General features: G+C 45.8%; 1 protein-coding gene across 1 annotated transcript; it reads right to left on the reverse strand.

Annotated features, from left to right (window-relative positions):
• Window positions 1–436: 436 nt before the first annotated feature.
• Window positions 437–3,651, reverse strand: LOC140204438 (thioredoxin-like). Its single transcript, XM_072271158.1, has one exon. The coding sequence runs from the start codon at window positions 3,649–3,651 to the stop codon at window positions 3,325–3,327; it is 327 nt and encodes a 108-aa protein (XP_072127259.1). The 3' UTR covers window positions 437–3,324.
• Window positions 3,652–12,747: the final 9,096 nt, after the last annotated feature.

The following is a 12,747-nucleotide window of genomic DNA, read 5'->3' on the forward strand; positions in this document are numbered from 1 at the left end:
TTTTGAGGTCAAAGCAACACTCACAACACGCTGGAGGAACTCAGCAGGTCGGGCAGCATCCATGGAAACGATCAATGTTTTGGGCCGGAACCCTTCGTCAGGACTGTAGGGGGAAGGGGCAGAGGCCCTATGAAGAAGGTGGGGGAGGGTGGGAAGGAGAAGGCTGGTAGGTTCCAGATGAAAAACCGGTAAGGGGAAAGATAAAGGGGTGGGGGAGGGGAGGCAGGGAGGTGATAGGCAGGAAAGGTGAAGAAAGAATAGGGGAAACACAATGGGTAGTAGAAGGAGGCGGAACCATGAGAGGGGTGATAGTCAGCTGGTGGAGGGGGCAGAGTGAAATAGGGATAGGGGAAGGGAGGGGGAGGGAATTACCAGAAGTTGGAGAATTCTATATTCATACCAAGGGGCTGGAGACTACCTAGACGGTATATGAGGTGTTGCTCCTCCAACCTGAGTTTAGCCTCATCATGGCAGTAGAGGAGGCCATGTATGGACATATCTGAATGAGAATGGGAAGCAGAGTTGAAGTGGGTGGCTACCGGGAGATCTTGTCTGTTGTGGCGGACGGAGCGGACCATCCTTTGCATAAAGACACCCTTACTCGCACAGGTTTCAAATTGTCTTACAACTTCATAATCACAGAAAAGTACAGAACTGAAACAGGCCATTTGGCCCATCTAGTCCATGTTGAACCTGCCCCATCAACCTGCACCCGGACCATAGCTCTCCACATCCCCGCCATCCACGTACCTATCCAAACTTTTCTCGAACGTTTAAATCAAGCTTACATGTACCATCTCCTTGTTCAAGAATCACCCATCAGTAGAAAACACTCAAAACATTTACCCTATTGCGTCTCACTGAGATCTTTATACATGTCAATATCTCTCGAGACATTTTTAAATCACCCAAGACAATAGCTGGGTCTCGCTATAAATAGGCACTTCCTATAGTGTTGCACACTCTCAAGTATATAAAAAACCGAGATCAGATCACATCTGTACCAGGAACTGCAGCGGCCACAGGTTTGATTAGTATTCAATATGGCATCAGTGGTGTGTTTTCTATCTGGATTGGCATTCTCTTCTGAGAATGTGAAGGAAACTCTGTATTAAATATGCTAGTAATTCAGTTTGGGTGATGGGGTGGAGATACGTCTCTACCAAAGGAGGTGCAAAGCAACAGACACAGAACGCTGGAGGAACTCAGCAGTCCAGGCAGCATCTATGGAAAAGAGTAAGCAGTCGATTTCGAGCCTTTTTTCCGGATTGTGGTGTGGGTGGGGGGGGGGGGGAGATGCCAGAATAAAAAAGGTGTGGGGTGGGAAAGAGGCTGGCTGGAAGGTGATAGGTGAAACCAAGTGGGTGGGAAAGGTCAAGGACTGGAAAATAAAGAATCTGATAGGGGAGGAGAGTGGACCACAGGAAAAAGGGAAGGAAGTGTAAAGAACTTCTTCCCTCTGCTGACCTGCTTACCTCCCCTCTCCCTCCGATCAGGGTCACGTGAACCCACGGGAGCAGGTGGTGGACGGTCGTACGAGCAGCCGGTGCAGATCACAAGTCCTGGTTATGTGACCACTGACGGCAGGCAGACAATCTCTGAAATATTGATAATGGCTGGGGTCACCTGTCTTGTAAAGATACTGCCCAGAAGAAAGCAAACTACTTCTGTGGAAAAACGTGCCAAGAACAATCGTGGTCAAAGACCATGATTACCTACATCGTAGTGTTAGTTGCCTCTAAGCCTCTACTCACTGGAATTCAGAAGAATGAGGGGTGACCTCATTGAAACCTATCAAATGGTGAACAGCCTCAATAGAGTGAATGTGGAGAGGATGCTTCCTGTGGTGGGAGGGTCCAAGACCAGAGTACTGTACACAGTTCAGAATAGAGGGGCACCCCTTCAGAGGGGGAACTTCTTTAGCCAGAGAGTGGTGAATCTGTGGAATGCATTCACTGACACAGGCAGCTGTGGAGGCCAGGTCATTAGGCAATTTAAGGCAAAGTCTGGTAGATTCTTGTTTCATCGGGGTTTGAAAAGATATGGGGAGAAGGCAGGGGGCGGGGCTGAGAGAGAAATGGATCAGCCTGGATCGATTTATTTATTTATTAAGATACAGCGCCACACCACCCTGCAATCCCCCAATTTAACCCTAGCCTAGTGATGGGACGATTTAGGCTACCAATTAACCTACCAACCGGTAGGCCTTCGGACTTTGGGAGGAAACTGGAGCACCCGGAGGAACCCACGTGGTCACGGGAAGAATGTAGAATCGAACCTGGGTCACTGGTACTGTAAGGCGTTGGGCTAACCACTACACTACCGTGCTGATGAAATGGTGGAGCAGACTCGATGGGCCAAATGGCCTCATCCTGCTCCTATATCCTATGATCTTATAATCATGATGATAACTAATTCCACCCATATCTATGATCTTATAATCATGATAATTAATTCCATCCCATATCTATGATCTTATAATCATGATAACTAATTCCACCCATATCTATGATCTTATAATCATAACTTCCACCCATATCTATGATCTCATAATCATGATAACTTCCACCCATATCTATGATCTTATAATCATGATAACTAATTCTACCTATATCTATGATCTTATAATCATGATAACTAATTCCATCCCATTCCCAACCTGTCCTTATCTAAGATGCTAATATAACAGTTAAAAATAAACTGGCCAGTTGACCGATTCTGTGGTGTGAGAAACAGTTAATTGATTAGGTCAATAAACCTTCAGTTGTACCCCCACAGTGTGTCGCCTGATTTGCTGAACACCTCCTGTAGTTTGTCCTTACTACAGATTTTCTTAATGGAATACTGCCATTTAAGTTTCTCTTGCAAGCATCATACACATTTGCCTTCTTCAAAACCACTAATTCTTAATTGGTAGAGAAAGTCGCACAGTTGAATTAAAGTTGCCCCAGTTGTATTGGAGGTGATCCACGTCGCCCGTTGGGACAACTGAGGTTGGGCACTAAGTAATGATTAACACACACACACACACACACACACACACACACACACACAATGCTGGAGGAACTCCGCAGGTCAGGGGGTATCTATAGAAATAAACAAACAGTCGATATCTCGGCAGGCATATTGTCATCTCTCCAGCATTTTGTGTATCTAGCCTCTATAAAGATATATATATATATATATATAGTGTTTAAAGACCATCTTGCTTAATTTCTCTACATTGTAATTTTTAGTTGCGGATTTCTTTCTTCCAGGGTTATCCTGCGCAAGGCAGAAAAGTCAAACCTCAAGTTTATTTTTTCTTCTCCCATCTCTTCTGCTCTAATTTTTATCGGTCAGCTCATCCAGTAGGCGCACCAGCTTCTCCCGCTTCGTCCCCGAGAACTCTCCTACCTTCTTCGCCCGCTTGAAGAAGTGGAAGGTGGGCATGCAGGTGATGCCGGCCGAGCGGGCCAGCGGCTCCGCGTCGTCCACGTCCACCTCCACGAAGGTCACGCCGGTGAGCTGCTCGGACAGGTTGTAGAAGTGCGGGCGGATCATCCGGCAGTTGTTACACCACTCGGCCGAATACATGACGGCCACAAGGCTCTCCGTCTGGCTCAATAGGGTCTGGAACTGCGTGGCATCCTCCACGTGTTTCACCACCATGCTGCTTCCGCCTCCGACTGGCCACGCCCTCCCCTCCCCCACCTATTCTGACGTCATCCGCCAGTGCCTGATTTTCATTGGCTATTCACGACGGTTACTTTCTTTAAAAATTCAAGGAGCGGAGGCGTCTTGTTTACGGTCATTGGCTGAAATGTGGATGATTGACGTTGCGAGGAGCCTATTAGAAAGACCTAGTTTAAAGTCCCCGCGAAAACTGAATTTGGGAACGTTGAAAGTGCTTTTTTCCCCCCAAGGTGATGGAAATGCTGGAAACACTCAGAAGTCCGGCAGTATCTGGAGATGGGGATGCTGGAATCTGGAGCAACACACCAGGTCCTGGATTAGGGCATAGATAGTCAAGAGGTCGAAGATCACCCCCCCCTCCACCATAGGACCTGCTATATTTTTGTTACTTGCCTAGAAATCGCCCATTTCCCCTCCCCTCCCCATTCCATCCAATTGCTGTAGCTATATACATTTCACCAACCCTCCTCCGCGTCTGGTTCTTTCTGCCTCTCACCCTGTCCTGATGGTTCGCATCAGCTCCCCTCGTACTTGCCAGATTCCGGCACTGGCGCCCATTTACATCCCGAAAGAAAGGCCTCGGCCCGAAACGTTTATTCCTCTCAGTGGATGCTGGCTGGCCCGGGTTCCTGCGGCTCTTGATTTCCAGCCACCGCAGAATCTCTTGTGCTTACAGTTATCCTCTACGTCCCTGCTTTTCACCCTCAAGCAGCTGTCTCCACCCTCGCCCTCCTACCTCCCCCTAACACACCTAGCCTGAACTGCCGACCATTCTTCATCATCTCCACACAACTCGCTTCTGTCTCCAGGGTCACTGTCCAATTGAACCTCCTTATTATGGCATTTTTTTTATTTCTGGAGATTAGTTAGAGTCCTGTCATAGGTAGTATAGGTTTTAGGGGCCTTAATTTCAAAGCTTTATGTTTCTGTTATTTAGCCTTCTTCCTGCCTGTTGCTACTGGGGCTCACCGTTGCTCCTGCTTGTCCCCTGTCCTGCAACTCCTGGGCTGTGGGGTCCCCGGAGGAGGTGGGGAGGGGGGGAGGTTGCCTTGACCCTCGTGTACCGGCACGCTGTGTCTATCTGTCCGTCCCAACCTGCGTGGGGAGAAATGCCAGAGTTGACGATGACCTGCCGTCTGGGATGGATCCTGAGTCTGAAATGGACCTGAGATCCAAGGTGGAAGCATAGACCCCTTCTCTTTATCTCCCCCCCCCCAGTCCTGATACAAGGTTTCAACCCAAAACAGTGGCAATTTCTCCCTCCCCTCCCCCACTGAGTCCCTTCAGCAGATAATTTGTTGCTCCAGGTTCCGGTATCCGCCGTCTTTTGTGCCACCTTTTCTCACTCGTCCCTCTGCTCCAGCGTCCTTTTGTATTAGCACGGGTTGTTATCTTCTGCACGCTGGTTGAATGCCCCAGTCGGGCGGTCTTTCACTGATTCTATTGTGGTTATAGATTTATTGAGTTTGCCTGCAGGAAAATGAACCTCGGGGTTGCCTAAGGTGACATAAAATTTAGTGACAACTTTGAACACAAGCTGCTTGCCTCAACTCATCCAGTAAGATTGAAATGTTTGCTGCGGATGATGCAAATCCTGAACTAAAATTGAAAATGGCTGGATATGCTCAACGGGCCGAGCAGCGACTGCGGGCAGAGGAACTGAGTTAGAGATTCGGGCTGCAGTGAAGAGCCGATTGGAGACTCCCGCAGAAGCTGTTAGGCAGAGCCCAGTCCCTCAGTATCCTGGACCGTGGAGGCGTCACAGTGATGGCCAGACGTTTCCAGTAGGTCCCCTCGTGTGTACTCCAGAATCTCGGAATGAGCCGGCTGGCAGCATGGGCTTCCCGTCTTCTCCCTAAGTTGGAAGACAAGTGAGTTTCTTTCTGTGCTGCGTGTTCCTGCGATTGAAGATTATGCAGACCAAAGCTCAAAGTAAACTTTATTATCAGAGTACATACGTGTCACCACATCCGAAATACTTTTGCCAGCAGGGAAATCTATAGAGCAGCAAGTTAACAGGATAAATGAACAACAAACTGTGCAGATATAAATAATCGGCCATAAATAACGAGAATGAAATGACAAGTTAAAGAGCCCTTAAGGTGAGGCCATTGGTTGTGGGGACACCAGAGATAGATTGAGTGTAGTTACACACACAAAGATTGCCGGTGAACGCAACAGGCTAGGCAGCATCTCTAGGAAGAGGTACAGTCGACGTTTCAGGCCGAGACCCTTCGTCAGGACTAACTGAAGGAAGAGCTAGTAAGAGATTTGAAAGTGGGAGGGGGAGGGGGAGGGGGAGATCCAAAATGATAGGAGAAGACAGGAGGGGGAGGGATGGAGCCAAGAGCTGGACAGGTGATTGGCAAAAGGGATATGAGAGGATCATGGGACGGGAGGCCTAGGGAGAAAGAAAAGGGGGGGAGCCCAGAGGATGGGCAAGGGGTATAGTGAGAGGGACAGAGGGAGAAAAAGGAGAGAGAGAGAAGAAAAAAATTAATAATAAATAAATAGACTGGAGTCTAAGCACACATCCCTGTGGTGCTCCTGTGCTGATGGAGATTGGGGAGATGTTTTAGCCAATCAGAAATGACGGGACTGAGCTGTGACACCTTGTTCAAAACAGTGTTACTTGAAGGGAGGTAAATTTTAAACTATTCTACAGAGTAGATTGAGACACTGAGGCTGTCTACAAGAAGGGTCAGAGCCGTCTCTATTTCCTGAGGAGACTGAGGTCCTTTAACATCTCAAAGTTGCTGGTGAACACAGCAGGCCAGGCAGCATCTGTAGGAAGATGCTGCCTGGCCTGCTGCGTTCACCAGCAACTTTGATGTGTGTTGCTTGAATTTCCGGCATCTGCAGAATTCCTGTTGTTTCCTTTAACATCTGCCGGACGATGCTGAGGATGTTCTACGAGTCTGTGGTGGCCAGTGCTATCATGTTTGCTGTTGTGTGCTGGGGCAGCAGGCTGAGGGTATCAGACACCAACAGAATCAACAAACTTATTCGTAAGGCCAGTGATGTTGTGGGGATGGAACTGGACTCTCCGACGGTGGTGTCTGAAAAGAGGATGCTGTCTAAGTTGCATGCCATCTTGGCCAATGTCTCCCATCCACTACATAATGGACTGGTTGGGCACAGGAGTACATTCAGCCAGAGACTCATTCCACCGAGATGCAGCACAGAGCGTCATAGGAAGTCATTCCTGCCTGTGGCCATCAAACTTTACAACTCCTCTCTTGGAGGGTCAGACACCCTGAGCCAATAGGCTGGTCCTGGACTTATTTCATAATTTACTGGCATAATTTACATACTACTATTTAACTATTTATGGTTCTATTACCATTTATTATTTATGGTGCAACTGTAAGGAAAACCAATTTCCCCCAGGATCAATAAAATATGACTATGACTATGGAGACAGCGAGACAAATGCGGAAGGCAAGTGAGAGCTCAGTGCCGACTGCCTTCTTTTGGATCACTGCTGGAGAAGGAATCTGTGAGTGGCCTATCATGTGTGACTCACTGGGGGCAGGTGGGTAGGTCTCACTGCCTTGTGTGGTGTCCCTCCCTTTCAGTGTCATCTTAGGATGATATCGTAGTTCTGCATTTATACTTTGGATTATTGTGTTTATGGACTGTGGGCTTTTTTTTCTGACTGGTGGCTTTTATATTCTGTGTTTTTTTTTATCACCCGTTCCTTTTCCGTTTTGTTGTTCGAAGGGATCAATGTGTTCAGTTAGTTTTTTTGTGCGGGGGAGGGGTTGTTTGAGGGGGGGGGTCGAATTTCCTATTCTGGTTTTGTGCAAAGGGAGGGGTTTTGGGGGTAGATGATTGGTTGATGTGTGTGTGTGTGGGGGGGGTGGTTTTGCTATTCCTCTCTGGACAACTTTCATGTTCTTCCTTTGTTTTGTGGCTATCTGGAAAAGATGAATCTCAGAGTTGTATACGGATACGTGCTTTGGTAATAAATGAACCTTTGAACTTGCCAGTGAGAAAGTGGCCGCTCTGAAACAAGCTGTCTTTTCATGCCTAGAGCAGACTTGTACACCAGTTCATTTCAATGCAAATCAGATGGCTTCCTTCCAGAGAATCCTTTGTTCTAAATTGCTGGGTTGCTTCAGCAGAGCAGTAGTGACTCAGAAACACAAGAAAGTCTGCGGGTGCCGGAAATCCAAAGCTACGCACACTAAAACTGGAGGAGCTCCCCCTCTTCCCCCTCCCGGGGGGAGAAATCTGCTGAGGTTTGAACTGTTTAAGTGCCGGTCCAGATTGAAACGGTTGGGGTGTCGTGGTTGGAGGCAAGAAACAGGCTGGTTTGGCTCGCTAGTCTGTGGGGTTTGCTCAACTCTGTGCTGGGCTGAAGCCTTCTCAATTGGTTTCTGTAGACTTCAGAAATGACCTGGATCTGGGCCGTACCCTCCAAATATCCGGACCTGCCTCTTGGTTTTTTTGCACTACCTTACTTCCCATTTTTCTATTTTCTATTTATGATTTATAATTTAAAATTTTAATATTTACCAATTTTTACTATTTTTAATATTTAATATTTGTAATCCAGGGAGTGGGAAGCGCAGAATCAAATATCGCTGTGATGATTGTACGTTCTAGTATCAATTGTTTGACGACAATAAAGTATAAAGTATAGAGAGAGAGGTGAATAGAGATAGAGCTAGATGGAGAGACAGATAGAGATAGAGATAGCGAAATATGGATATATAGAGAGAGATCCAATATAGATATAGATAGAATTTACATTGAACTCACTGCAAATAAATTCCAATGGGACCGTAAGGCTGCGGTGATGCCTGGTATCACAGACTGTTTGCTTGCTTTATTGTTTTAAATAGGTTCTGTTGGGTTTCTTTGTTTTGTGGCTGCCTGTAAGGAGATGAATCTCAAAGTTGCATACAGTCTACATACTGTCATAATAAATGTACTTTGTACTTTGAACTTTTGAACTTTGGAAAGGAAGAGGGAAGAAACCAGAATAGGATAGTGAGGAGGAGGTGCAGTAAACTCCAACCTGATGGCATGAACATCGATTTCTCTGAGTAACTTTTCCCCATCTCACTTTGATACTTTTCCATTCCTGATTCTGGCTCCCCTCTGACCTGTTCTCTTCTCCTCACCTGCCCATCACCTTCCTCTGGTGCCCCTCCCTTTCTCCCATGGTCCACTGTCCTCTCCTATCAGATTCCTCTTTCTTCAGACCTTTCCCTCTTCCACCTATCACTTCATCCTCCCACTCCCACACCAACTCACCAACCACCCTCCCTCCTCACCTGGTTTCACCTGTCACCTTGTACATCTTCCCCTCCCCCACCACCTTATTCTCCCCTCCTTTCCACTACAGGTGAAAGGTTTCAGCCCAAGTCAAATCACTCTATTCCTCTTCATAGGTGCTGCCTGACTTGCTGAGTTCCTCCAGCATTTTGTGTGTCACTCAAAGTTTCCAGTGCCTGCAGAATCTCTTGCATCCATGATTTTCATCCGCATCAGCTCCATTTTCTATACATGTGCCCATATAACACAAGCGATTTCTTATTTGCTTACTTTTATCCTTTGTGCGATTTGCTTTATTTCCCTACACGTTGGGTGTTTGACGGTCTCCTATTTTTGAATGGGTTCTATTGGGTTTCTTTGTTTTGTGGCTGCTCGTAAAGAGCCGAATCTCAAGGCCTGTATATAGTATAAGTACTTTGATGATAAATGTACTTTGAACTTTGAACTCCACCTCTTCCAATCCTAGAGAAAGGTTAGAGTTCCCTTGACCTCAACTTCCACCCTACCAATCTCCACACTCAGAATCAGAATCAGGTTTAATATCACCTGCATATTGTCGTGAAACTTGTTAACTTAGCGGCAGCTGCACAATGCACTATAACAGAGAGAGAAATAAATATGTAAATCAATTATTGCAAGTGTATATATTTCTATGTATATTAAATAGTTAAATTAAAAATAGTGCAAAGCAGAAATAATTTTTTTTTAAAGTGGGTTCAATGTCCATTTGGGAATCTATGACAGAGGGGAAGAAGCTGTTCCTGAATTGCTGAGTGTGTGCCTTCAGGCTTCTGTACCTCCTACCTGATGGTAACAGTGAGAAGAGGGTCTGCAATGCTCACTGTAGGGTCTGCTTTATGCTCCAGAAAACAAATGCAGAGACGGTGACCGTTCTGCTGAACACTTTCACAAGGTTGACCTAAGCATCATCAGAGGCCTCTCCAACTCACTCCTACTCTGGATAAAGAGATTCCTCCTCATCTCCATTGTAAATGGACGCCCCTCTATTCTGAAGCTGTGCTCTCTGGTCTGTGATTCACCCAACAGAGAAACATCCTCTCCACATCCACTCTGTTTAGGCCTTGGAACATCCGATAGGTTTCAAAGAAATCTCCCCTCATTCTTCTAAATTCCAGCAAGTAAAGGGCCAGAGCCATCAATTGTTCCTTGTACAATAAGCCTTTCATTCCCAGAATCATTCTTGTGAAGTTTCTCTGAACCCTGTCCAATGTCAGCACATCCTTTCTTAAGTAAGCTGCCCATAACTGCTCACAATACTCCAAGTGAAGCCTTGCCAGTTCCTTATAAAGCCTCGGCGTTAAATCCTTGCTTTTTGTATTTTAGTCCTCTTGAAAGGAATGCTAACATTGCATTTGCCTTCCTCACCACTGAATCAACCTGCAAATTAACCCTTAGAGAATCCTACTCGAGGACTCCCAAGTCCCTTTGCAACTCAGATATTTGAATTTTCTCCCCAGTTACAAAATAGTCTCTGCTTTTATTCCTTCTTCCAACGTGCAGGACCGTATACTTTCCGGCTCTGGATTCCATTTGCCACTTCTTTGCCCTTTCTCCTAATCCAAGTCTTTCTGCAGCCTCCCTGATTCCTCAACACTACCTGCCCCTCCACCTGTCTTTATATCATCTGCAAACTTGATCACAAAGCCATCAATTCCATCATACAAATTATTGACATACAATGTAAAAAGCAGTCCCATCATTGACTCCTGAGGAACACCACTAGTCACCAGAGGACAATCAGAAAAGCCTCTATTCATTCCCACTGTTTGCCTCATCAGCCAATGCTTTATCCATGCTAGTATCTTCCCTTATAATGCCATGGGCTCTTATCTTGTTAAGCAGTCTCACGTGCAGTACGTTGTCAGAGGCCTTCTGAAAATCCATGTACACAACATCCACTGATTCTCTTTTGCCTTGTTTGATATTTCTTGAAAGAATTCTCTCAGATTTATCAGGCAAGATTTTTCCTTATGGAAACCATGCTGACTATGGCTTATTTCATCATGTGCCTCCAAATACCCTGAAACAACATCCTTAACAATCGACTCCAACATCTTCCCAACCACTGAGGTCAGATTAACTGGTCTATAATTTCCTTTCTTCTGCTTCTCTCCCTTCTAGAAGAGTGGAGTGACGTTTGCAATTTTCCAGTCTTTTGGAACCATTCCAGAATCTATTCATCCTTGAAAGATTATTACCTGTTCCTCCACAATATCCTCAGCCACCTCTTTCGGAGCCCTGGGTTTAGTTCATCTCATTCAGGCCTTCCACTTTCCCAAGCACCTTTTCCCTAGTAATAACAACTTCACACACTTCTGCCCTTTGACACTCGAACTTCCAGCATGCTTCTACTGTCTCCACAGTGAAGGCTAATGCAAAATACTTATTCAGTTCATCCACCGTTTCCTTGTCCCCCATCACTATCCCTCCAGCATCATTTTCCAGCTGTCCAATATCTACTCTTGCCTCTCTTTTACTCTTGAACATTGCTCATTCTGCCAACTTGAAGTAATCCGTAGCCACTTCTCTGCCTCCAGCGTCCACCTCTTTGTTGTCCTTATCTCTGGAAACTTGCTCTTTAGCCTCTGCCTGTTTGCAGGTAAGAGAAGGAGAGCCAGGTGATCAGATTTCCCAAAAATGTGGTCTAAGTATGGAATGGTAGGCATTGCTAATCGTGGGGTAGTGTGCTGGGACCCCTGGTGCTGCAGGTTACACGCTGATGATAATTCGGCAGAGCTTTCTTTAAACAAGCCTGAGTATGATTTGAAATGCATCAGGGTACGCTGTTTCTTGTTTGATGATGGCAGCGTTCAATATCTCGAGTATGTGATTACGTCGGCATTTGGCGGTATGTAAACTGTGGTTAGGAGAATTCTCTTGGTAAATAGAATGGTCAGCACTGTTTCATTAAATGTTCCAGGCTGGAGGAACAACAGTACGACAAAACACCGCACTTGAGCATCACAAAGAGTTTATAATGAAGCACAGGCCATCAACTTTTGCCGTCTCCGAATCAGCATTTCAGTCTTTTCTGTGTATCGAGAAGCCTTCGAGTCTTACTAATGCATGCGCTCTGTTTGGAGTGAGCCATGTCTCTGTGAAACAGAGCACAGCAATTCCTCATTTCCCTCTGATACAGCAATCATGCCCTTGGGTAGTTAATCTTATTCTGCAGTGACTGTACACTTGCTGACAAAATGCTGGGTAGAGGGAGTCTCATTCCTTTGCGTTCCAGCCTGGCTTGGAGCCTAGTGCAGTCCATATGGAGTCTGCCTCCTGCATGACTTCCTGCATCGTCAGCTTGCATTTGAAATAATTTAAGTTGACCGTGGTCCATTTGGGAGGTTCTATAGTGAAGGATAACTCCTACCTATGACAGTGTGCTCCAAACACTGTTCCCTCTAAGCTGTGCTGGTGCGTATCCACACAGTGACTGAAATGCTCCCACGCACGTAGCCTTTGTTGCCACGCAGCTGGAATTTTCTTTTATAAATTCTGACTTTGATACTGCGCCTATTATTCAGTTCTTCCAGTTTTCGTGTGATCACTTCGATAATAGATTCCCTGACAATAAATTAAGAGGATGACAAGCTTTTGACGATGTTGCTATAGGAAACACAAGCAATCTTGAATTTGGAAAAGAGAATGTAGTACGACTAAATTAAAAAAAAAATACTCTGCTACTATTAGGAACTACAATGAAAGTGTTGCATCAAAAGTATCATGGTAATTTCTGAGAAAGTTAAGGCATTCACTGATATGTTG

Source organism: Mobula birostris, chromosome 10 (genome assembly GCF_030028105.1).
Source record: "Mobula birostris isolate sMobBir1 chromosome 10, sMobBir1.hap1, whole genome shotgun sequence".
Lineage (NCBI taxonomy): Eukaryota > Metazoa > Chordata > Chondrichthyes > Myliobatiformes > Myliobatidae > Mobula > Mobula birostris.